The following is a 27594-nucleotide window of genomic DNA, read 5'->3' on the forward strand; positions in this document are numbered from 1 at the left end:
GTTTCTTTTTCTGCTCCATTATAGTGTAGTTTTCACATGTCGCAAATTCTACTTCTTTATTGTCATGGCGCACCTCCTTACACAGGTGCTAAACCTAAAAAGTAAGTTTGCTTTTTGCTTTAGCCTAATTGCTGTTTTATTTTAGCAAAAGAAACCATATATGATTGACTGAATTTATACAGCCATGTGCCATAAGCCTGTTTTGGACGTGCTGGTCCTTCAACCTAGTGCCTGCTATATAAATGTAGTTCACATTGATAATCGCCGGCAAAATCAGTGAGGAGAATTACGCAACCATTCTGTCGATATACCAGCCATAAAAACATAAAATCTTTCATTAGGTAATAGCCGCATAGATCAGAATAACATTCCCTGCATTTGAAATGAGTTCAGTCTAGCATGTATCTGGAGCAAAACTATATAAGAAAGAGCAATCAATGTTTGGTCAAGTGTCGCGGATGTTTCGCACTCAAGAACATGTTTCGTTCTTGTGTTTGCAGCAGAAAAAAGATTATCTTTATTTGTCTGTCTTTGAATTGGTGTTGCGTAGATATTGATCACTCAATTTTTTTTTCAGTCTAGTGGGAAGAATAAGAAAGAACCAAAGAACCATGGCTCTGGCGAAGAAAGTGGAGATTCTATTTCAAGTGATGACCTTTCAATATCAGGAGAAACGGGGTAATACGTTTTACAGCAAGTGCATGGTAAACGTTTCATAGCCAATAAAATTGCACGTTTTACAGAAAGCTCACCTGTGTTCTAATAATAACCCATCGTAAATAGCGTATCATAGCACGCAATTAAACTACAGCACACGCTCAATTTTTTTTATGCACAACTGATGAGAAGGAGACCCAGCTTACCAGAGGTGCGTAATAAAAATCTCGCCTAAGCAACTACTTTTCTGCTGAGGGGCATGGCAGTTGGCATATTTCTTTTTTTTTTGCATACGTGCGCCCTCGAGTACATAGCTTCACCGGGCTACATAGATGAAATCTTTTAAAGGTGTAATCCATAGCCGTATATTTTGCTATTACCTGACGCAAAGGCGGATTAACTAATCTTCGTTGTCCTCCCATATTCTTTTAGGAATACTGCGCGCCATCAGTGGCTGAAAGAGGAGTGGAACAAGAATTTCGAAATTTAAGCACTCCGAACGAGAACTCACGTGGGAAAAAGATTAAAGACGAAAAAAGCATTCGGCGATACTCTGTACAACACTTATTCTTTATCAAAAATCCATGAACATTTTTTTTCGAATAATAAATGACCTTCGAAGGCTTCATCGAAGCTAGCAGTCTCAAATACAAGCTCTAAAACAGAGTTCCACTTCGACAGTGTACCCGTGAAAAAGGTATCTTTTTAAGGTTTGGCTTTCGCAGAAGTTGGCAGCGACTTCTCTGAGCGGCTTACGGCGAAGATTTTCTACCAATAACTAGTTCAGAGAAAATACATCGCATGAATTTACCAAGTATTCATTTGTGAAATCAGAACGTTATGAAGCAATTGTGTTCGATACTTAGGGGGTACTTGGATTTCACTTTAAAATATTTGGGCACATCTGACTAGACTTCGGCGATTAACATGTAATAATGGGTAAGCTATTCCTCTTTCAAGAGTACCTTCTTAGGTGGAAAGTGGTCAAAATCGGAGGGCGTGAAATTGGGAAGCACAGAATACAACGAAGAACTTTATATCGAAAGGAGCCTGCTGTCGTTAGAGTAACATGTGGGCTATATTTGAAAGCATTGCTCTGCATGAGGAGGATTCTGTTTGGCAGCATGCCACACCTCTTCCTTTAAGTCAGCTCGTTTTTGTAAGTCAGCAAACTAGCAGAATAGGTAGCCAATAATCTAGTCACTTTCAGTAAACAAATCTGTCATCGAACTCTTCTCGATAACAGAAAGCTGTGAGCCAGAACTTGACAAAGGAGTGTGTGAAATAATTTTATTTGGTCCAGAGAATACGCAGGCGACACCCCGGGCCACCCGGCTAGTCCCACGTAGGGACCGCCCAGCCGAGCTTGACGGCCCGATCGCGGGCGCTCTGGACGGCCAGGTTTTGGTCGTTCAGTTCGGGGCTTTCCAGGAGCGCAGACCACCTATCCTCGCTGAAGGAGGAGCCAATCGCTTCACACTCCCACAAGACATGATCCAATATTGCCCTTAGTCCACAGGCTGGGCAGGCCACACTGGGATACTTTTCAGGATATATTGCCTGAAGAACAGCAAGGTTAGGGTACGCACGGGCTTGTAAAGGTCGAAGGGTAACCCAGGCGCCCTGCGGGAGGTGAATACCCGTCCTGGCAGATACTGGTGTTTGGTAACCAAATTCAACGTGAGCAAGGGTCCCACGAGGGTCAGGGGGACTGCGGAGGTGGTGCGGTCAGTGAGTTGTCGCGCGGCCTCGAGCGCGCCTTCGTTAGGGTTAGATGGAGAGCGCTCAGTTGACTCTAAGTGAGCGGGAAACCAAGTAAGATAATGCGGAGAGATACAATTGGCGCTTTGGAGAATGTGGATGGCCTCAGGGGGGACCATCCCCGTTTGGTAGGCCTTAATGGCTGCCTTGGAATCGTTATATATTGCCTGTCTGCGACCATCGAGCAAAGCCAGCGCCGGTTGCACACTTAGTTTTTAGGTGGGCTGATTAGTCGCAGGGCTCGCAGATTTTAGAAGGAAATTATTTACGCATCATAACTATGAAAGCAGCTTTTATCTTCTATGATTTCATCTTCTCCGTCTTCATTATGTAAAGCAGAAGTATTACAGGAAAACCTGCAAGCTGACAGGTTTAGTTTCTGCCAATGATGCTGAATACCCTTTTTTTTATTCGTAAATCCTACACTGATCTTTACCTTTGACAATAGTTTACAAATCATTATAAGGCGCTCTTTTTACACGACAGCTTTAAGTTCTCTGATAATTTTTCCACCAATGGCTGAATGAAAATGTCTTTAACGTATTGCCATCAGACACCTGCACTGACAACACAATAGAGCCGCTGTGTCACCAATACTACATAACTTCTTTTGAAACAGCGTCTGTCTCATACACCTGCATAATTTCTAAAACAAGTAATGATAAAAGAACGACATGGCGTAGTTGGTACTTATAGTTTGGTGGCATTTCACACGACGTTTCTCGTAGTAGTTCAGTGAAACTTCGTTGATTGGAGTGCCTTGGATTTCTTACACGTTATCGTAGAGAACATTCTTGCAACATTTACCATACTTTAGCGGCACGAGCAGGGCCCGAAATCGATCGCAGTTCCCACAGCTTTTCACATAGGACCTGGCTGAGCAGGCACTGCCGAGCTTGTTCTCAGTGTCCCCAGTCTAACCGACCCACTTTGTCTTTGGTATGACTTGCTCCTATAACATCATTTAGCACGGAAAGACAACGCCAGCAAATAGAGGCCTCAGACGAGTTCCCCAAATCCGATTAATGTCGGCAACCGAACATCTCTCTGGGTCACGAAAGGGCCATCAAGGGGCACGAGGAGTATCTAAGTTGCAACCAGGGTGGTCCATGGGTTGGGGCTGCGGAGGCCGGTGTGTGCAGAGGTTCCTCACAAGTCAAATCGACTCTGCAATCAGGAGGCCGGCCGTTCGCTATACGATTGAAAGTCGATCTTCTAAGCAGTCGGCATGCTGAGGCCACAGCGAACTCCCGACCAACAGACCAGTCACGATTTGAGCTTTAGAGTCCAATTGCTTCTTTAGTTTCGTGGAGGCACGGCCAATGTATACTGAATAACGCCACGTTATTTGCACTTAGTTGTCGAATTTATTCGAACAGGCACGAAAAACGTCGCGCGAAATTTGACGAAACTAGAAGTGTCGACCACGCGTTGTCGCTAGTAGATCATGCGTCTATTAACGCAAGAGCGTTAAGGAGCCCGTGTCGACCCAAAATCTGGCGTCGGCAGCTGCGTTGGCGCTCCGCGTCCGACGTCGGACGTCGCATCGGCAAAATCATTTTGAACCCGACATACCCAGGTCTTTCATTTGGTGCAAGGAATTCACTCAACTGATTCAATTTCTGAAGGTAAAATACGTGGAAAAATCGTAAACTATGACTTACACACAACCTGAAGACATGATAGCAGTCGGATTGTAATCTGTGTATACGAAAAAACATAATTATCTGATAATGAGCCACTTTTCCAGCTTTTCTACGATTCACAAACCAGCTGAGGCATCCACCATTAGCGCGCGCCGGCGCCCGGGGGTCTCGGGGGCCACGGAGCGGCGCGCAGCCCAGTTCCTTGTATGACATCCAGTTGGGACTCAATTCCATCGCATCGCGCTCCACGCAAGAGGCAGCGTTTCTACGAGAAAGCCCGCCTCCTTGCGTAGTATTCACGGCCCGCGTTTCCCGGTAAATGTTACGACTACATACGCTCCAGTTCCCGGGAATCTTGAGAAGTAGTCAGGAATCTTTGATTGCTCACAATTAAAGGCGAAGTTTAAGCGTCCTCCAAAAATTTAAAGGATCGTTGATTTTCATATAGTTAAATCCCATAATTTCCGTGTACTCACATGGATGTGTGGTCCATATCTCCGGTGTCTAAACAAAAGTAAAGAAGGAACTGAAGCTGGGAAGTCGACTAAATGTTCTTGTCTTGGTTGTCATATTTCGCATGTAGCATATTGTGGCAATTTTTTATGTGCGTCTACTTCAACTGGTTAAGATAAACTTTAATTAAACAGTCCTCTCAAATTTTGCGGCTGATCGAAGCTTTATCTTCATCGTCGTCAGCCTATTTTATGTCCAATGCCGGATGAAAGCCTCTTGCAGTGATGTCCCATTATCCTGTCTTTCGCTCGCTGATTCCAAGTTTCGCCCACAAATTTTCTACACCCGACCTCACGTTTCGCTATCCTCGACTGTGCTTCCCTTCCCTTGGCAACCATTATGCAACGCTGATTGATCCCCATCTAGGTTTCTTATGTATTACATTGCTTGCCTCTGCAGCTTCATTTTAGAGCGCATCTCTTAGGCCCCCATCCCTGGGTTGAGCGTCTACGTCCCGTAGGGTTACCACGCGAGCACGCTCGTGCCACTGCTCGCGCGTTCATCATCGTCTTCTTCCACAGCTGCCTCACATTCCACACATCATACCAGCGTTCCCATACTGCCTCACCCTCTGCCAAGGCGTTGATGGCACTGGCCCACTGCCAATCGGTGCGACAATTTTGGTCTTTCAGTTCTTTGCCACAATGTTGCCGCGAGACAGAAGTTTGTCGCATTAGGCCGGCATCGATGAAGGAAACGTGGAGGTTCCTCCTGGCCGTCTTGGTTGCTGTGACTCCCGTGCTGTTGGCCTTACTTGTAAATATTTGTAAATATACGCTTTCTGGGCAAACTTTCTGGTTGAGAAGTTGGGTACGCTACCTGTTCATCACCATCACCCCAGCACGGAACTCTGAAATGGTCGCCGCACTGTTATTTCGGCGACGGCCACTGAAGCACCCACTGCACCAGAACTTACCGTGCCGCAGCCGTCCCAACGGTATGTCATTTTATCGCTTCCGAAAAATCCAGGCACGTTCTGTGGCACAGATAATGTGGATGTTGAGGATTGAATTTTATGGTACGAGCGCGTCAGCAAACAGAAACGGCGGGACGATACCTTTATGCTGGCAAATATGGTATTTTATCTTAAGGCAACGGCACGCGTCTGTGACGAGACGCATCAGCACGATCTCACCACCTGGGACCTGTACAAATAAAAACTGAACTACTTGTTTTCCAAGCTCTTCGGTCGTCAGCTAGCCGCTGAGAAAGAACTTGGCTCCCGGGCGCAGTCATCTACTGAATCATGCATTTACTCAATCATACATATATTGAATCTTACAGCGCTTTGCCGCAAAGTAAGAGGGTAACATGTCCGAAGCTGTCAAGATCGGGCACATACTCAAAGGTATCGCCGAACGACGTTCCTAAATTAACTGACGGATTCTTAGAGTTCAACCCTTGCACAAGCAATGCCCTATTTGCTGGCTGAATTTCGGGCGTCAGTGACTGACAGTGTTTGCCGAAGCTGTCTCTTTCTTTTTATAAAATTGGTTTTTGTCAGAAGAACACGTTTTGCATGCACCATTATCATGTAGAATAAATCTAATCCCTTTTTTCCGCGGCCAGCCATCAGCGTTTTTAGAAAGCAGTGAATCTTGAAGTTGTGAGGTTCCTTTCCGGAAGAAGTTTATTCTGTGTATATACATCCTAGCTGCCCTAGCTGCGACGAGCCGACTTATGTAGCTCCTTTTGCATTCGGTGCTTTCACTACCGGACTATCGTATGTCCAGCAAACTAACTTGTCAGACATTGTAGCCTTGTAGTTGCATAAGCTACAAATTACACTGTATTGCCACCCAATAGCCTGCAGTAAAGGTGGCCTGTTATTAATTTTATTTACAGTGCAAAAGCGTTGGTAAGATCCTTAGAATGTTTTTAAGTAAATCAGTTCCGCAGGAGCTTACAAGGTGGCCTTCCTTTGTAGCTTCGTGGGACAGCACAAGTGGATACCAATTTTCCCTTTCAAGAGAGTCGTTGTTGTTGTTGTTGTTGTTGTTGTTGTTGTTGTTGTAGCCTGTGGCACGTGTGGCTCCTACCCACGATGGGGGATTCGCCAAGAAATGGGTGGATTATTCCAAAATAATATAGAGCATAAATTTCCTAATGTCTATGGGAATAGCATTTAATAGGGTCGAATTACCGGCTAAAATAAAATCCTTGGATGGTTTCAAAACAGCTCTTCTTTCTTCTTTTAATGCGAGCCATTCCTTCCCGCAATCTTGGTGCATTGCGGTAGGAAAGTAGGTAGGTAGGTTTGTCTCGCGTAGGTTTCATAAAGAGAAAATAATGTCTGACTGACGGCGGAATGGAACCTCTGCCGTTTAGCATAGCAGCCCATTTCCCCTGTTCCAAAGCCAGCCAGTCAGCTTGTCCTGTCTTGTCTACAAAGCACTGGCGCATACCCACTATTGACAAAAAAGCAGGTATTTTGCAGTGTATATAAAATTAAAACAGAACTGAATTTGAATTGTAGAGTGCAGGAGTAATGTGATTTCCAAGTTTAAAAAATGCATATTACTAGGAATTTCGAGATAAAATTATTTAACAGACGAAAATAAATATTAGAGATTACTGATAATTTTCGAAATTCAGTAAATAACTTAGGTTACTCTTTTTGTCTCTCTAATAAAATTGGAAACAACGAGCACAGCATCCCTATGGCTGGATAACAGTGAAGTCGCCTCAAAAGAAAGAGTGGTTGGCGAGGTTAGCGATAGCCGAAGCATACGAAATGAGGTTTCTAAAAGCTCTCTTTGCTTAGAAAATCGGCGGCACGAAACAAAGTAACGCTCAATTGATTCAGGTGCATCGCAAAAAGAACATAGGGGGGACACAGCCGGACCAGATCTGTGTTTCTGTGATGTAGGACCAGATCTGTGATCTAAGTTTCTTAAACGAAAGTTACAGAGGCCTTGAAAGGCACCAGTTATTACTCTAGCTCTGTGAAACACTTGGAGCATGCGCTCGGTGCCACTTACTCATCTTTCCTTGTGGCAGCTCCAGCTCTGAGTAGCCTTAGACCACCCTATCTCAAGCACCGGCACACATATTTCAGTGCTTTTTTTTAATACGGAGCAGTTGTGCGACGTTGTCCTGACTTTGTCATCATCCAAGTTAATAATGTTGTAACACTTATTTGCCGTAGTACATGTATAATCATCGTTTTACATGCACAACATGACCTAGCCGTAGATACGTACGATTACATACCACGTCGTCGCATATGGCCTGACATTCTCTGTTTCTCTCTCTTAGGCTCATCCACTACCTATGTGGAGTCCAACAATTGCCCTGCAAGCCTACGCCGAACGGCGGGCGTAGATATCCCGCCGTTGCCAAGATACAACCATGGTCGCCGTTCTGCGGCTGACATCTGAGGCACGGACGCCCTCGACCCGCACACACAGTTGCTCGATATACAGCAACACATACGTCGCCTGGTAGGGTATTGCGGTACCCCAAATTGCAAAATATGATGGCGAGGCACCTGCAAATTGCTCTCCATAAGGTTTATTCCCACAGTGCATAATATCAGCGCAATTTTTTTCTTGTGGATTGAATTTGCCGATTGAGCTTCGAATGGCCACCACGTTCTTCAATAAACTCATACATCATATATGAAATCACTGTATCGATATGCTTTTCAGACTTTAAATAAATATTCAATAGAAGATCTTCTATGCTTTTCACTAAGTTATCACTGTAACTGAAAAACGGTCAATAGAAAAGCAACATAATTTTATGTAGAATTAAGAAAGAAAGCATTTTGAATTGTTCTACGGGTTTCCGTCTAGAAATAAAGGAAAAAACATACCTAGAATATGCTCTTTTTTTGGCTGTCCAAATCCACAAAATACATGATGAATTTTTCATCGCAGTTCGCTTGAATCTCCAACAAGATAGTCCACAGAAAGTGTTTAACTCCCCAAAGACAGCTGGTTGATCGTTTCATTTGTAAATTGGTTAAAACCTCCCAATAAATTAACCAATACAATTAAGAGTGCAAATGTTAATTTACTTAATGACAAAACTATGCTTTCCTGTCACTATGGATAGAGACTGTGCTTCAAATTTGAAGTTCATCGTTCATCTCGACTTCCCTACTGGGACACCATGTTGGTGCAACTGACGAAATTTAAGACCATGTTATTCTAGTATGGGTGAACAATACAGATATGGGAATACTAAATGTGACACATTATAAAAGTTCCACTTATTTGGCCCTAGGTAGTATATGGTGACACTTTCTGCGGGTTGCCGAAACCTAGTTGTAGTCAACAAAGCATATATGCCAAATCCCACATATATTTGTTACGTTGAGATTTTCTGATGTAGAAATACAACAGAAAAACCAAAACTGCGGTAGGGAATTCGGGACCTATTGTTTGAAGGATATGCGTATCAGGCATAACACTGTACAGAAGCCCCCGGCCCCCTCCCCAGTCACATAACATGGTGCAGCTTTAGAAACAGTACGTTTGTCGTGTATTTCAAGCCAAAGCGCAGTTTCCATTGCAGCCTTCAAAACGAAATTTGCATTGCTTTCATGGGACGCAATGCACTGCCTTAAAATAAGTAGGCACAGGACTGCGATTCTTTATTAGCTTCTTAGCACTCCTGCTGTTCAATGAATGTCTCCAGTATCAAATGCTCGTAGCGGAGCTGTCGTTGGTAGTATCGTTTACAGAGGGAGATTCGCTACCTTCTGGACTGGTTTCTGCAGACGTAGCCCCTTCGCCTGCGGCTTCCGTAGCCGCACCACCCCCTGTAGTGTCCGTGTCTGTGGAGTCAGAATTTGTAGCTGCATCTGTATCCTGTACTGGCGCACTCTCCGTGGTGGCGTCACTTGTGGTGGTCTCTGCTGCGCCCTCTGTTGGAAGCTCGCCTAATTCAGTGTCAGTTGCCGTTCCTGCTGCTCCATCAGAGGTACTTGTATCCGCAGTAGTATCCGTGGCATCTTCTGGGACGTTCTCATTTGTAGCCGATTCCGCTAGTGGTGTCGAGACATCTGCTTGCATCTCAGTCGAGCTCTCTGATGTTGCGTCATTCGTTACTGCATTGTCTACCGTCGTAGCCTCTTCGCTAGGCGGCAATGTGCTGAGTGAAGTCGTCGAATCGTCTGCTACAGAGGAGGTGTCTGCATCTGCAGGGCCAGATGTCGTTGCTTCTGTTGCTGGAGGTGGTGGCGGAGGAGGTGGCGGATGGTGTGGTCGGTGGTGATGTCCGGGTGGACCATTACCGTGAATATTGTTCCAGAGGCCCGGTGGCTGCGAGGGCGACATGATTACCATTTATTACACTCAAGAAAAGCACTCATTACTTACTGTTTTCTACAGCATGCATTCTCAACTTTTCTTTCTCAAGCGAAAAATAAGTTTTCATGATATGCCGATTACAAATGTAGGCTCAATTAATGTACGTAATGCAATTAAGTATTTTAAAGGAAATATGCTGATGACACGTGCGAAAATTTTATTGGTGGTTACAATGCTGTAACTTGGCTCGTACTATCAGTCTAATTTTACGGCGATCACGAGAACTCTGACCGAACCCGTCCTGCAATCAATGCAGAGTTTAATGCTACTAGCATTATCTGGACACACCGAATTCCCAACGCCGACACATGGCGTACGACATACCATGTCAGATGTGGTGTTTATGCGTGAAAACTTTCCATGTGCTTTTTACTTTGAGCGAATTGTAATGTCCGCTTTGAATGCGTGTAAACAAAGCTTCGCTTCACTACTTTTACTTCGTTAAGGAAGACAGTTCATGCTGAGAGATTATCTTAACGTAGAGCAAATCACATGCCTGCGCTATCGCGCTGATTTGTTTAACCATTATAAGCGTTTATGGCGTAGGCGTTGCTGACGGTGCACATAATACTTGGGTCGTATAAAATGAACCGAGAAAAAAATCCAATTTTCGCAACCAATAACCCTCCAGCTCGCGGTTCAGCCAAACAGGGGAGTATGTAGAATTATCCGAATGGCGCGTAGCTACGGCCACTGAGTGACAGCGGTTTGCATGTGTAATATTGCAATATTGAATGGTAATATGAAAAAAAATTATTTTGGTGAGCTCTTTTCTAAAACGATCAGACTGATAATTTTTCTGAGAGCCGTGCTTGAACAGTGAAACCTGGTCGAGTCACTCACACAGTGGGACTTCAATGACCACACTAGTGCGAATGTTAAATAGATAACTGCATGATGGATTCATCATTGCCCTCTAACAAATATAATTGATTATTCCATAAGGAATGCTTATGGACATCCAATACATAGGAACACCGGACACTGCTTTCCGCTGTTTTTTCGTCATTGCGCAAAGCTTGCAATGATCATGAGTTGAACACTCGTCGAACGTTTTCGGCAACGTTTCGATTTAGTTTCCTTTAAAAGTCCAAAATAGCGCTATTTTAGTGGCAGGGCTCAATGCGTGACTTTTGTCTCTTGCATCAGTTAACCATTCATTACCATTAATAGTCTTTCTATTACTTCATTTTCAGTTAAGTACCAGAGTAAGCACGCAACAGCCAACAGCGAGAAACTTTCGATTGTAAATAAGTCCCCCATTCGCCGACTACAAGGGCACAAGTTTACTTCGCAGAATGGCTTAACTGTTTCTAAGCTGTCTTTCTTTTTCCTCTACTTCACGGCGTATATTTGGGAAAAATCTTTGAGGAAACCTAAGCACTTCTTATGAGTTGTAAATGCGAAAGCGTTAACGTCCAATTGATCTCTGCTAGCCGGTCCTTCAAGTTACGAACGGCTCGCGGGCAAGCGAGTGTGCTGAGATGGTTGGTGCGTTTTCATTTTACCTTAGCAAGGTGAATTTATAACTCAGGTGAGTCCTTGCATGGACAAGAAACACGCGGATAACATAGACTTCCGAGAGCGAGAGCGAGGGTGACGTGACGTTGTGGCGATGGCTTCTCCCCTCACGCAAGACCTGGTGCGCTATGACGGCAGCAACTGTTCCCGTTCGGCCGCTGTGCTCCATCGAGCTGCGCTCGTAACGAGGAATCACAGCCATTGGGAATTTAGGTGCCGTTCCACTGCTACAGACGCCGGACGCCGGAATTTTCCCTCCGTGAGCCATTTGACGTTTTCGAATCAAAAACCTAAGATGCAGCGTTGTATGCGACCATATTAAACTGCAATTTGAGGTTGCTCTAAATCCTCATGACATAACAGCCTTCGCTTTGGTACTGAAACGGCTGCTAAAGAAAAAAAAAGTGAAGCACACATTGTAAGACCACAGGAAGCAATGAACCTTGGATACCAATATATTAAATGCCGGCTCAAGAAACAAAATAACAAAATAAATGTTCTGAGACTATACTGAATATGACTGGACAAGCCAGGGCCTCAGATTATAGATAGAAAAGTTCACTAAACCTAACACTGGTGTTTGCAATTTAGTGGCATACAAAACGACGAAAGTAATACGAACCATAGGGACTGTACAATATGAATTACAATTTTTGTGGAGTATATTGTAACAGCACAGTGCGCCATGTTATAATTTCACGTGTTGTACTGCCCCCACATGATCGGTGTATCCTACTATAAAGTTCATTGGAGCAACTCATAAATACAAACACGAACACGTTTAGTACATATATGTTTTTGCACAAATATCTTGCAAATGGAAGTCAAGCTCAGCAAAACAGTATGGCTAATTTCAGAGCGCGACCTTCTAGAACACAGAATTAAGCACAAGAAAAGACAGGGCACTGCTTCCTGTCAAAAGGGAAAAATGGCGGAGTTGGTATGGAAGCAAGGCTTTGCCTTTGTTCCAGGATTTCGAACTCTGAATTTAGCCATGCTTTCGTACCAAGTCGCCAAAATTTTCTTTTTTGATGAAAACAATATTCATGACCCTGTCTAGAAGTATACATGTTCTTTGTTAATGTACTACTAATCACAATGTTGTGCTTTCGAAGGTAGAAGCTTTTCAGTATTTCTGTGGGACATGTTCACGTGGATTGTCTTTGGAATGCGCATATGAAAAAATCACCTGTCCCATGCAGCAAAACTTTGCCAGCCCTCAGACGTAACGTAGAAAGTGCTGCACCTGATGTTAAACGCTTAGCTGATAAACTATAATTGTGTGGGATCGCATAATTCGATTGACCGGCAAAAACCAGGCAGAATTTTGGCTTGCTTCCTGGTTTAGAGTTAACAAGTTTATCATTGCTCAGTAACATATAAAACCACCTACAAAAGACTGGCGTATATGCATATTATACACCATCAGTTAAACTATAAAGCACGAATTATTCTGTCATCAAGGCTGGTCAGAGTTTACGGCACCACCACATGGTGGTTTACTCCCTGACTCCGATAGAGCGAAACGATTGTCGGAATAGTAATTTTCCCACACTATTTGTAGAATGGAAGTGTGTTGTGAGAGGCTCTCGCTATCGCCCTGTAAGACATGCTATGCATCACGTGCAGACCTCCATTACATTATATGGTCATGCCCATCTGCTACATTGCTAAAATAAGAACTCCCGAGCAATGGGAGGCTATACTATTCAGCGGATGCCCAGAAGACCAGCTTTTGTCTGGCCGGCGCGCGCAGGACGCCGCTACGTTCCAAGACGGAAAGGTCAGCTTTAGGAAAGTAGCCCCTCCCGGTTTCTCCACGGCCCCTTGCAAACCAGATGTTATATATATATATATATATATATATATATATATATATATATATATATATATATATATATGTACACCAAGTACAACATAGGGGAAACATATATATATATACATATATATACACCAAGTACAACATAGGGGAAATTGCATGTGCTTAATAAATGAAATAAAGTAATGATAAATTAATGGAAATTAAAGTGGATGAAAAAACAACATGCCGCAGGTGGGAACCGAACCCAGAACCTTCGCATGTCGCGTGCGATGCTCTACCAATTGAGCTACCGCGGCGGCGTTTCCCCATCCACTTTCTTGGGTATTTATGTGTACTAGTAGAACCCTGGGAGTGTTAGCCAGCGCCCCCACTCACAGACCTTGGCGGTGGACGTGGAACGTCTTTTTTGCCGCAGGCGTCACGAGAATGTATACATACTTGGTGTCAGTGTTTGTTGGCGTCTCATTATATGATTAATAAATATCGGGCCCCTCGGTTAACGCCCTTTCTTCTCGTTTATATATATATATATATGTCGTCATCAGCCTGGTTACGCCCATGGCAGAGAAAAGGCCTATCCCATACTTCTCCAACTACCCCGGTCATGTACTAATTGTGGCCATGTTGTCCTTGCAAACTTAATCTCACCCGCCAAGCTAACTTTCTGCCACCCCCTGCGACGCATCCCTTCCCTTAAAGTCCAGTCAGTGACTCTTAATGACAATCGGTTATCTTCCCTCCTCATTACATGTCCTGTCCATGCCCATTTCTTTTTCTTGATTTGGACTGAGATGTCATTAACTAGCGTTTGTTCCCTTATCGAATCTGATCTTTTCTTATCCCTTAACGTTACACCTACCATTCTTCTTTCCATAGCCTGCTGTATCGTCCTCAATTTAAGTAGAACGATTTTCATAAGCCTCCAGGTTTCTGCCCTGTACGTGAGTGCTGGTAAGACACAGCTGTTATACACTTTTCTCTTGAGGGATAATGGCAATGTGCTGTTCATGATCTGAGAATGCCTGCGAAACCCACACTAGCCCATTCTTATTCTTCTGATTGCTTTAGTCTTATGAGCCGGCTGAGCGGTCGCTCCCTGTCCTAAGTTGATGTATTTCCTTACCACGTCCAGTGCCCAAGTGCCTATCTTAAACTGCTTTCTGATCCATCCTTCTGATTTGCCTCTCCAAGTACGTGAGCATTGCAATTGGTCTCTTGAGTTACTAAGCAAGGCAATATCATTAGCGAATCGCAAGGTACTAAGGTAATCTCCATTCACTTCTATCGCCAATTCTTCCCACTCCAGATCTCTGAATACCTCCTGGAAACACGCTGTGAATAGCATTGGAGAGATCGTATCTCCCTGCCTGACACCTTTCTTTATTGGGATTTTTTTGGTTTCTTTATGGATGACTACGGTGGCTGTGGAGCTGCTAGAGATATCTTTCAGTACTTTTACATATGGCTTGTCTACACCATGATTCCGCAATTCCTCCATGACTGCTGAGGTTTCGACTGAATCAAATGCTTTTCCGTAATGAATGAAAGCTAAATATAAAGGTTGGTTATATTCCGCACATTTCTCTATCACCTGATTGATAGTGTGAATATGGCCTATTGTTGAGTAGTCTTTACGGAATCCTGCTTGGTCCTTTGCTTGACAGAAGTCTAAGGTGTTCCTGATTCTATTTGCGATTACCTTAGTAAATAGTTTGTAGGCCACGGACAGTAAGCTGATCGGTCTATAATTTTTCAAGTCTTTGGCGTCCCCTTTCTTATGGATTAGGATTGTGTTAGCGTTCTTCCAAGATTCCGGTACGCTCGAGGTCATGAGGCATTGCGCATACAGGGTGGCCAGTTTTCTAGAACAATCTGCCCACCATCCTTCAACAAATTTGGTGTTATCTGATCCTTCCCAGCTGTCTTCGCCCTTCGCATACCTCCCAAGGCTTTCTTTACTGCATCCGGCGTTGCTTGTGGGATTTAGACTATTCTCTCTTCCGTTGTCGTCGTGGGTGCCACTGATACTGTACAAATATCTATACAACTCGTCAGCCATTTGAACTATGTCATCCATATTTGTAATGATTATGCCGGCGTTGTCTGTTAACGCATACATCTTCTTCTTGGCTATTCCTAGTTTCTTCTTCACACAGGCTTTTAGATTTCCTCCGTTGCTGAGAGCTAGTGCGATTCTATCCATAATATACTTCATTATGTTAGGTGTATTACGCTTGTTGGTTAACTTGGAAACTTCTGCCAGTTCTATTCTAGATGTAGGGTTAGAGGCTTTCATACATTGGCGTTTCTTGATCAGCTCCTTCCCCTCCTGCGATAGCTTTCTGGTATCCTGTCTAACGGAGTTACCACCGACTCCTATTGCACACTCCTTAATGATGCCCAGAAGATTGTCGTTGATTGCTTCAATACTGAGGTCCTCTTCCAGAGTTAAAGCCGACTACCTGTTCTGTAGCTTGATCCGGATATCCTCTATTTTCCCTCTTACTGCTAACTCATAGATCGCCTTCTTGTGTACCATTTTCTTCCGCTCCCTCCTCAAGTCTAGGCTAATTAGAGTTTTTACCATCTTATGTTCACTGCACCGCACCTTGCCGACCATGTCCACATCTTGTATGATGCCATGGTTAGCACATAGTTTAAGGTCTATTTCATTTCTAGTTTCGCCATTCGGGCTCCTCCACGTCGACATTCGCCTCTCCCACTTGCGGAAGAAGGTATTCATTGTCCGCATATTATTCTGTTCTGATACTCTACTAATAATTCTCCCCTGCTATTCCTAGAGCCTATGCCAAATTCCCCCACTGACTTGTCTCCAGCCTACTTCTTGCCTACCTTGTCATTGAAGTCGTCCGTCAGCATAGTGTAGTTTATTTTGACTTTAGCCATCGCCGATTTCACGTCTTCACAGAAGCTTTCGACTTCCTGGTCATCATCACTGGATGTAGGGGCGTACGGCCTTTAATTTGTACCTCTTCTTAGGTTTCACAACAAGACCTGCCACCCTCTCGTTAATGCTGTAGAGTTCCTGTATTTCACCACCTATATCCTTATTAATCAAGAATCCTACTCCTAGTTCTCGTCTCTCCGCTAAGCCCCGGTAGCACAGGACGCGCGCGCTTTTTAGCACTTATATGCTTCTTTTGTCCTCCTAACTTCACTGAGCCCTATTATATGCCGTTCACTGCCCTCTAATTCCTCCAATAACACTGCTAGACTCGCCTCACTAGATAACGTTCTAGCGTTAAACGTTACCAGGTTCAGGTTCCAATGGCGGCCTGTTCGGACCCACGTATTCTTAGCAACGCCTGCTGCGTCACATGTTTGACCGCCGCCGCGGTCAGTTGCTTCGCAGCTGCTGGGTACTGAGGACCGGGGTTTTATTGTTGAATTCATATAGGAGGTTGTTGCCAAGTACTAAACCAGGGTGGCCAATCCTGCTCTGGTGAGGGAGTGCGTTCTCGGTTGCGGTCACTGGTATCAGGCCGCACTCCAGGCCTGTTTATGCAATTTTGTCAACACACGGATTCCTTTTTAATCTAGTCCTCTTGCACACGACGCGGATACTTTACATCTACGCCACCGCTGCTCTCTCTCTCTATATATACATATATATATGTAGATAGAGCGCTGCTGCTGTGTTTTCTTGCATAAAATAAGCATTTTGGTATTATATGACCATCGCGAGGCCATTTCCTTGCTGTCATTTTAATTTTTTAGTCATGTCTTGCTTTCCTGTTTTTGAGCATTGTTTTCACTCCTGCACGACTATTAAATTAATTGCCATAACTATATGCATCCATCCCTCTAACAATAGTGCGACATATGGCCGAAGGCAACAGTACATGAAGGAATGAATAATAAAGAAATCATGAAGGAAGTGCAAGGGCAGTATAATGCAACGTTTGTATGATCTTTATTGTAATAATTCTGCATTATCCACCGCTCATGGCGAAAAAAATCGGGTTCGCTATCATTGGTCGCATTCCTCTTTTATATTTTGTTCGCCGATGTGAGTTAAATAACTCGCGATTGCGCACATAGACGAAGTCATATTCCATAGAGCTTCCAGCTCACGTGCTCTATTGAGCCTCCCTCAACCCGTCAGCGTTGCTAATGTGCAAATAATACTCTTATTACCTACGCACTCCGATGAAAAAATTTTATTTGAAGAATATTGAAAAATGCGCTTTCAATAAAGAAATTTTAATAGAGACGTGCTGAGCGTAATTTAACTGAAAAAAACCCCTCACCAGAAGTTTGTCACGAAGCCCAGGAGGCCCAAAAGATCCAGGCGGCCCTCGTCCGGGATGCATCAAAAAAGGAAACCCTGCGTTTAAGGAAAGCAGTAGTTAAGTACTTAGCAAAACTTCTAACTCCTTAATTGTTCAGGTGGCTGTCCGTAGCAACAATCCCAGACTATAAGACCATCAATCATCGTTAAATGTCACAGCTTGGCTACAGGAAATAATATAAGTATTAGTACAGTTACTCTGTATCTGTACTTATAGAGTATATCACGCCTGCGTAAGCTGCGAATGTTTTGTTCAGTGCATCATTAGGTAGCGATGGCGGTGCTGCGTTGCCTGAGCAGAACCTACAAAAAAAATTGTATATATATATATATATATATATATATATATATATATATATATATATATATATATATATATCTGGATATACGGTCTACCAGCTAACCTTAGCGAACCCATTAGAAAAGCCAGTACAATACAGGTGTATAATAAAGGGACAGGCGCTTTTCGGTCCTCTGTGGTTTACCTTAACATAAGAATGTTTGTGTACAATACGAGAAAGATTTTGAAACAATAAGCGCGCACAAAAACTAAATTACGCATAGCTTAGTGGGAATATTATAGGACGCAATAACAGATTTCCCATGCGACATCACGCCCTTAATTCGAGAACTGAAAATATTTGATTAGGCCTTTGTGTAGGAAAGGGCAGACTACTAAACACCATATTTCTCATAACCAGCTATCATGTCAGTTTTAGAATTTTTTTAGTAGCAGCGCGGACGTTGCTCGGGGCACCATGCATACTTGTTGACCCAGGTAACTTGAGCAAAACTTCAAAAATATGCAAGTGCTATGCAAGTGCCAACGAGGAAATCATAGAGCAACATCAAAACCTCCATCCAGCTCGCTCTTTGTGCAAGCACGAAATAAGCCCGCCAATACACGTAACAATTGACGCGCGACTCGCCGCTTGCGGCACTTTGTGCATTCGCGTGCTTCTCTCATGCTTGCAAAAATATATGTACATGCCACGTATTAAGCAATCCAAATCTGTATCAGAAGATTTTCATGTTGGTCTATAATTTTCTCATTCGGACTTTTCATCTAACTGTATAATTGGAGAATTTGAGTAAGTAATAGGACTAATTGATGTATGAAGCGGAATGTAAAAGCGTAGTCTGAGTGTCTCAAAGCAATCGCCACCAACGTTGCCTTGGTTCTGTCTAGCTACGTGGCATTTGCATATTTTTGAAAGCTTGGTTGAACATATGTGGGACAACCGGTAATATAGCCACCATTCTCTAGCGACCGCCCTTTATTAAGTACATCCGATTCTACGGTGCAACAAAAACAAAGCAATCGCATATAACTTGGGTGCCCTTAAACTGTTGTGATCTACCGAACCACGTTCAATCGCCATGCTAAAATATTGTGCCGTAGCGCTTCTGAATTTGCGTAAGAACAGCATCGTATGCACATCTTCGAGATAAGCGTTCTTTTTTTTCATCAATATGGCAAAATGCATCAGATATCAAAATTTCTAATATTTTTTTTTTTTGCAATGCGCGGGTTGCAAAGAAAAAAAAGGTTTTGCCCACACTCACCCCATCCCACAGCAGCAAAGGATAGGGCAAGCACGACTGCGCCAACGTGCATATTTTCTTCCAAGTTCTAAGTAGAATGGAACTCGCCGGCAGAAACGCAGACTGGACCTTTTACTAACAGAGTGCGCGCAATCACTCGCCCTCTGGGAGCTTTATAAGTTCACGCGGAGTCACGTGGATACAACTAGGCTTCGTAGAGTTTTCACCACACGGGATTCGCCCGCAAACCTCGTCCGCGCATGTCACACACCTGTGTGCAGCAAACCGTCCGCCTTACCTGGCAACCAAACCAGCACAATAAATTGAGCCTTCCCTCTGGCTGCGAAGCTGGATCTGTCGCTGCAACAGATGGTGAGTGCACCACACGTCACTGCACAACAACGGAGGAAAAAATTCACATTTCTTGTCGTCGTGCAATCTAACATGGTGCTCTCTCACTGCCGACACATGCCAGGTGACTCATGTCGGCACTCCGATTAGAAAAAGACGGAGCGGCCACATTTCGGTCAGCTTAGCTAGATGACGCACTTATTCGGCACGCATATAATACTGCATCATGCACGCCCTCCTGAAAGCACAATTGCAGCGAACTTGTGTAGTAGTTATTTTTACTTAGGTTCTCGCAGCTGAAACCTGGCACAGTACTTAAATGTGGACGGATCATGCCTGTTAGACGCGAGCAACAATTGGCATCTTTCCTTTTTCTTTATATATGCACAACGAAGTTTTTCTACTGTATACAGTGTGATATTTCGGATATTTGTGATATTTATATACAGATATGCTTCATATGCATACCTATATACATATGCATATCATATGCATATGCATATATGCGTATCTATATGCATATGCATATAGATATGCGGACAGGCCGCCATTGCAATATGAACGTGGCAACATTTAACGCTAGAGCGTTATCTAGTGAGGCGAGTGTAGCAGTGCAATTGGATGAATTAGAGAGCAGTAAATGGGATATAATAGGGCTCAGTGAAGTTAGGAGGCCAAAAAAAGCATATACAGCGCTAAAAAGCGGGCACGTGCTGTGCTACCGGGATTTAGCGGAGAGAAGAGAACTAGGCGTCCGATTCCTGATTAATAACACTATAGCTGGTAACATACAGGACTTCTATAGCATTAACGAGAGGGTGGCAGGTCTTGTTGTGAAACTCAATAAAAGGTACAAAATGAAGATTGTACAGGTCTACGCCCCTACATCCAGTCATGATGACCAGCAAGTCGAAAGTTTCCATGAAGGCGTGGACTCGGCGATGCGTAGATTGAAAACTAAATACACTATACTAATGGGCGACTTTAATGCCAAGGCAGGCAAGAAGCAGGCTGGAGACAAGGCAGTGGGGGAATATGGCATAGGTACTAGGAATATCAGGGGAGAATTATTAGTAGAGTATCAGAACAGAATAATATGCGGACAATGAATACCTTCTTCCGCAAGCGGGAGAGGCGAATGTCGACGTGGAGGAGCCCGAATGGCGAGACTAGAAATGAAATAGACCTTAAACTATGTGCTAACCCTGGCATCATACAAGATGTGGACGTGCTCGGCAAGGTGCGCTGCAGTGACCACAGGATGGTAAGAACTCAAATTAGCCTACACCTGAGAAGGGAACGGAAGAAACTGGTACATAAGAAGTCGGTCAATGAGTTAGCGGTAAGAGGGAAAATAGAGGAATTCCAGATCAAGCTACAGAAGAGGTATTCGGCTTTAACTCAGGAAGGGGACCTTAGTGTTGAAGCAATGAACGACAATATTGTGGGCATCATTAAGGAGTGTGCAATGGAAGTCGGTGGTAACTCCGTTAGGCAGGACACCAGTAAACTATCGGAGGAGACGAAAGATCTGATCAAGAAACGCCAATGTATGAAAGCCTCTAACCCTACAGCTAGAATAGAACTGGCAGAACTTTCGAAACTAATCAAAAAGCGTAAGACAGCTGACATAAGGAAGTATAATATAGATAGAATTGAACATGCCCTCAGGAACCGAGGAAGCCTAAAAACAGTGAAGAAGAAATCTACCTTTGCATTTTGACCTGGCGATTTCGTTCAGGTGCCCCCAATTATTTCCCTAGCGCCTTTACTGTCCGCATTCATGGGCTATCGCAGCAGCTTCAAATGGAAATGTGATGAGGTATTAAGACATATGGACCGATGTGTTGGTTTTGCAACTTGACGCAAAAGTCACGACACCAGAATTGAGCAAACTGCCTCTGTGTTATCGTCCGTTAGCATGCTATGTCCAAAGCTGCTTACAATATTACGTCACATTTACTAGCCCTTAGGCCGAGTACACCCTTGGGTATGACGTATACCATATTTGCAGTTACGTTCCAAAGCATTCTTCTGTGAATGTTACTTACGTGCGTGAAGGAAGGTCGCCATTTAAATTTATTGTGCAGTATTATATGCGGGATTTATCTGTTCTCCAACTCAAAGACTTCACACACAACCCTTGACACTTACTTGTCTTCCAGAGCTGTAATTCTGCCAAGGACCTGCTTAGCGAAAGTTACATAATAAATTATGGGGCCTTACGTGCCAGAACCATGATCTCATTATGAGGCACGCCGTAGTGGGGGATTCCAAAATAATTTGCACCACTTGGAGTTTTTTAACGTGCGCCTAACCCTAAGCACACAGGCGTTTTCGCGTTTCGTCCACATCGAAATACGGCTGCAGTGGCTGGGATTCAATCCCGCTACCTCGTGATTAGCAGTCGAATCCAATAAAAGCTAAGCAACTACGCCGGGTAAGGAATGTTGGCAGTTCAAGGAAGGTGACAGTCGTCACGTGAGACAATTTGTTCTCATCCCCATTGACCGAGAATCAGTACCAATCGTCTATAAATAACACCGTACTATGCATTATTTATTGTGATGGAGTGCACGTCCAATATTTCAGACCCGCATCACCCTGTAACGACTCACAACCAGGCATCTCGCTTATACGCGCAGTTACCTGACAACTGCGAGGCGCTGGCGTCGGCCACAAGACCTACGTACTTGAACTCTCCCCAACACTTGCCGACATTCTCGTCTTATTTCGCACCATCCAGTTTCAGCACAACTGCTTCAACAGCCAATTTATTTGTGCCAAAATTTGGGCACCCTCTAAACGTTATAATTTCTTATTTTTAGGACATCTTTTGTGTTTATTCTAATGCTGTCCTAACATTTCCAACGGCTACAACTTTCTCAAAATGCCCGCATTTTGCTCCGCCTAGCTCTGTTCATAGTTTGGAGGATACTTATAAGACGTTGAAACCATCAAACAGCCCTCTAACCACGCTGCTCAAAAAGTTATATTATTTTCCTGAGCAATCGTGCAAGCTTCTGCCTTCTTGCCGTTCATCAACTTTCTGATTTCCGTGTCACTTGTATCCCGTTTTGACGACTATTATCCCACGGAAGTTGGCAATGCTGTAATAGCCGAGGGATTGAAGCTGTTGAACAACAGCTTCAATCTGTTGACAACATCCGCTTTGGCTGCCTGCGAATGAAAGAATTGCACTAATGAGCGTCATTATTCAGCATATAAATTCAGCTTAAAAAAATAATATGCGAATCTCACGCACATATATGCACACACGCACCAAATTGTTCGCAGACGCACACCTAAACGCCCACGCACAGAGATTCGAGACATGCTCGCCTGCATTCACATTTACACGCGCAGATGCATGCACACATGCAGAAGAATGTACGCACGCACGCACGCAAATTCGCACACACTGACACAAACACCCACACGCCGAGACACTACACATACTCGCCCGCATTCACATTTACTCGCACACACGCGTGCACATACGCAAGAAAATTGTACGCACGCGCACACACGCGCATGCTCACATGCACGCACATTCACACACTCAGAGAAATGCACACACAGAGATGCGACACATGCTTACTGACATTCACATTTACGCGCGCAAACGGATGAACACACGCCCAAAAATGTACGCGCGCACGCTCACCCTCACACAGGCGCCCACACACAGAGATGCAACACATGCTCGCCCGCATGCAAATTTGTATGCACGCACGCATGCACACACGTACAAAAATGTAAACACACGTGCACGCACGCACGTTCGCCCAAACTCACATAAACGCAGACACAGATACGACACGTGCTCGCCCGCATTCACATATACACGTGCCCACGCATGCACACACGCACGAAAAAATTTGCACGCACTTCCACAAGCGCGCACACACAGAGATACGACGCATGCTCGCCCTGATTCATATTTCCATGCGCGCGCGCAGGCACACACGCACAAAAATATACGAACACACGCAACACGCATGCACGCACGCCCGCATGTTCGCACACTGTTACGAATTCTACGGCTAGACGCCTAAGGCGGAAGGACGACCGGCCCAAGCAACAGAGAACCCGCGCAGCGCCAGCAAGACAATGATGTTTCTTCTTTCAGCGACGCGCTTTTTGAGCGCTAAGCAGCCAATCAGTGGGTGGCAAAAATAAAGAAGAGCAATCGCGCAAGCGGGCCAATGTTATCTGCAGACTCCAACATAGAATGCGACCAGCACCGTGAATGTTACAACACTCACACAAATGCGCGCGCATAGAGATATGACACGTGCAAAAAAAAACACTGGGTGCGAAGGTGCGTGCGACGCGCACGCACGTTCGCACCCATTCACACAAACGCGCATAAACTGAGATACGACAAAAGCTCGCCCACATTCACATTAGACAGTAGACAGTTTTAGTTACACGTACGTAGAGCCTTTGCGTACGTAGAGATTCTACGTGTCAGCAGTGCGCATGCGTAAAACGTAGCGCGCGTGCGCGCGTCTCACGGACGTACGTGAGATTCAATTCTTTGCGTGCGTTTCTTGCGCACGTACACAGCTTCGCGCGGGAGTTCCGCAAGATCACGAACAAGCGATAGCGGGCCGCGCGTGCGCAGACGGCTCGCATCCAAACACGGCGGCAGGATTGAGCTGGCTACCGCCGTGTTCACATTTCCCGATAGATGGAGTTACGGGTTCCCTTTTGGCGTGCGTCGCGTACGTGTAGCTAAAAGCGTTTCAAATGGCGTGCACGTAAGGTACGTAGGCTTTTCACGTTTGCGTACGTGAAGCCTCTACGTACGTGTAACTAAAACTGTCTATTTACACGCGCATAAGCATGAACACACCCAAAAATGTAGGCACGCCCGCATACACTCGCATAAACGCCCGCACACATAGGTGCGACACATGCTCGCCCGCATTCACATTTACACGCGCACACGCATGCACACACGCAAAAATTGTACACACGCACACACATATGCGTACGGTCGTACACATTCAAACGCACACACAGAGATACCACACCTGAACGCCCACATTCACATTTACACGCACACACGCATGCACACACGAACAAGAATGTACGCAGACACGCACCCACGTAAAAAAATGTACGCACGCACGCACATAAAAAATGAAATTATGGGGTTTTACGTGCGAAAACCACTTTCTTATTATGAGGCACGCCGTAGTGGAGGACTCCGGAAATTTCGACAACCGGGGTGTTCTTTAACGTGCACCTAAATCTAAGTACACGGGTGTTCGCATTTCACCCCCATCGAAATGCGGGCGCCATGGCCAGGATTCAATCCCGCGACCTTGTGCTCAGCAGCCAAACACCATTACCACAGAGCAACCACGGCGGCTACGTTCGCACACAGTCACAGAAATGCACAATCAGAGATACCACGCATGCCCACCCGCATTCACATTTACACGCGCACAGGCACGCACACACGCACAAAAGCGTATCACGTACATAGACGCATGCACGCCCGCCCGCACGTTCGCGCACTCACACAAATGCACACACAGAGGGATACTACACATGCTCGGCCGCATTCGCATTTACACGCTGCCCGTTCGCACACACTCACACAAACGGACACACACAAAGATACAACAGATGCCCACTCGCACTCACACTTACACGCGCATACGCATGAACACACGCCCAAAAATATACGCGTGCACGCACACACTCACATAAACGCACACAATCAAATACGATATATACTCGCCCGCATTCACATTTACACTCGCCCACGTATGAACCCACGCACAAAAATGTGCGCACTTTCGCACACACTCACACAAGCGCCCACACACAGACATACGACACATGCTCCCTCGAATACACATACACGTGCACGCAGGCACGTTCGCACAAACTCGTATAAACGCACACACACTGAGATACGACACATTCTCGCCCGCATTCACAATTACACGCGCGCACGCATGCACAAGCAATGAAATGTTCATACGCACTCACATAAACGCACACACACATAGGTACAACACATGCTCGTCCGCATTCTTATTTACACGCACCCACGCATGCACACCCGCACAAAAATATACGCACGCACACGCGCACACTCTCACACAAACACACACAGATGCTACATATGCTTGCCCGCATTCACATTTACATGCGCCCACTCATGAACACGCGCTAAAAATTTACGCGCACGCGCACGCACGCAAGTTCGCAGACACTCACAAATCGCTCGCACAAACAGATACGACACATTCTCGCCCGCGTGCACAAATACACACGCACGCACAGAGCTGTACGCAAACAGTCACACAAACGCCCACACAGAGAGATACGGCACATGCATGCCCGCATTCACATTTACACGTGACCACGCATGTACACACGCACAAAAATTAACGCACGCACGCACACAGGACTGCACGTGCAAACACGCGTATGCTGTCACACGCATACATGCACTCATGCGGACGCATATTCGAATACTGCGACACGAACGTCATTGCTCACGCAAATACAAGTACACACGCGCGCACGTTCAAGGTGTAAACACCTATACATACTCCCTCTCATTCCCTGTTGCCCCACAAGAACATGCGCGTGCACACAGACTAAATGACACTCGCTCTGGAATTACCGTTTAAAACTGCAGCTGTAATAAATCGCTTTACCGTTTTCATTTCACGCTTCTTCAAGTCAATGTGACCTCTCCTGAGAGGGTGCAAGCTTCTGTCGTCTTAGATAACCGCCCATCCCCAACCAAAACACTTCGTTAACTCACCACCAATGTTCCGACTAAGTGCCATAAATGCACATGTTCTTACAAAATACTTCAAACTTGTTGATACTCGGCTGTTATATAAAATCAAAATTGTTTAAAACTTCGCCCATTCAATTAGGCATGTGCATTGCCGTGAAGTTGCACAGCATGGTGCAATGTCCAGAATTCCTGAGTATATCAAAGCTACAAGGCATGATAGCATTTTTCTTTAACGTAACACAAAGATATTGTCCAAGGAATAAAATCTGATAACAAGAACGATGACCTAACAAATAAGGAACACATAGCTACGTTTTAGGAAGTAAAATAGAAAATATAATATTTGAAGTGCCCTCCTGAAAAAAGAAAACGAGAACTGAAGGTAAACCTTGGGTTTTGTGTTTAGGCCATCCGGTGGAAGATGGTCCAACTGTCCTATGAGGCGTAAGAAAGAGCACCCCGACATCAAACCGCAACAGCATGACGCGGAACGACAGGTGCGAGCGATGAAATGACTGGGCCATGGCTTCCAACGTTTCCGCAGCTGACACGCTCGAGTTGCTATAGATACCACGTGAACTTGCATGACTGTGTCAAAAATCGCCTTTAGGATCCGTGTTACGCCATGTGCAGAGAGTCGAGATCGGCATCACATGAAAGGTCAATCTACGGACTACATACGCTGCAGCGTCTTTTACGAATGACGCTGTAGTTCTGTCACAGCTACCGCTTTGGAAAATCAAGTGTTGAATTAATCTCAGCACAGTCTCGCATCGAAGAGGAAGAAGCGCCTGCTTCCTGGAAGGAGCCCGTGCTCACGAGCACGAGCAGCCAGGGGCTACCTGATGGGAGAAGAACAAAAAAAATGCCTGATGCTTTGAACCTCGCTTCTTGTCAGTAAACCATACGCCATCTGAAACATTTGCTGCCGAAGACCCGGGATCTACTACCCGAGACCACGGAAGGCTACGAGTGAACTGACCAGCATAAAAAGGCTGCGATCGAAGGGGACATCGAGACAATCTCTGAACACCACGCTTATCAACGAGGCAAGAGCTCTTCTCAGCGATAAAACAGCCACCGTAGATCAGCTCAACACTATTTACGGACGTCTCAAAGTGAATAACGATGAGCTGAACAAGATCAACGAGGAGCTAGAGATTCACATAGTTGATGAAGAGTTTGAGAAAGAACACAACACCGTTGTTAAATACGAGGACAACGCTACCAGCGTCATGGTGTCTGCTTAGCAAGCGAGACCGTGTTGTCACGTCATCAACACCGGAGCTTCGGACTTTATCGGCAGTCAGAACAGCGGAAGTCTGTGGAGCGAAGCTTCCCAAGCTTACCATCACCCCATTTGCTGGTTA

General features: G+C 44.9%; 2 protein-coding genes across 3 annotated transcripts in view; one reads left to right on the forward strand and one right to left on the reverse strand.

Moving 5' to 3' along the window:
• Positions 1 to 9034, forward strand: part of LOC135918828 (uncharacterized) — a 154217-nt gene extending 145183 nt beyond the window's left edge. The window contains exons 4-5 of one of the 2 annotated variants that reach the window (XM_070533678.1): positions 578 to 678; positions 7836 to 9034. In XM_070533678.1, coding sequence (XP_070389779.1) covers positions 578 to 678; positions 7836 to 7950 — 216 coding nt within the window. In that variant the 3' untranslated portion in view covers positions 7951 to 9034. Of the gene's footprint in view, positions 1 to 577; positions 741 to 7835 lie in introns of those variants that run through there. The other variant, XR_010569791.1, reaches the window with a different exon arrangement.
• A 126-nt stretch (positions 9035 to 9160) lies between these two features.
• LOC135918810 (mucin-21-like) lies at positions 9161 to 19362 on the reverse strand. The gene is made up of 3 exons (XM_065452511.2): positions 19117 to 19362; positions 17510 to 17586; positions 9161 to 9847 (listed from the first exon to the last, which is right to left on the reverse strand). The coding sequence occupies exons 1-3, from the start codon at positions 19166 to 19168 to the stop codon at positions 9224 to 9226; spliced, it is 753 nt and encodes a 250-aa protein (XP_065308583.1). The 5' UTR covers positions 19169 to 19362; the 3' UTR covers positions 9161 to 9223.
• Between the last annotated feature and the right edge of the window lie 8232 nt (positions 19363 to 27594).

Source organism: Dermacentor albipictus, chromosome 2 (assembly GCF_038994185.2).
Source record: "Dermacentor albipictus isolate Rhodes 1998 colony chromosome 2, USDA_Dalb.pri_finalv2, whole genome shotgun sequence".
Taxonomy (NCBI): Eukaryota; Metazoa; Arthropoda; class Arachnida; order Ixodida; family Ixodidae; genus Dermacentor; species Dermacentor albipictus.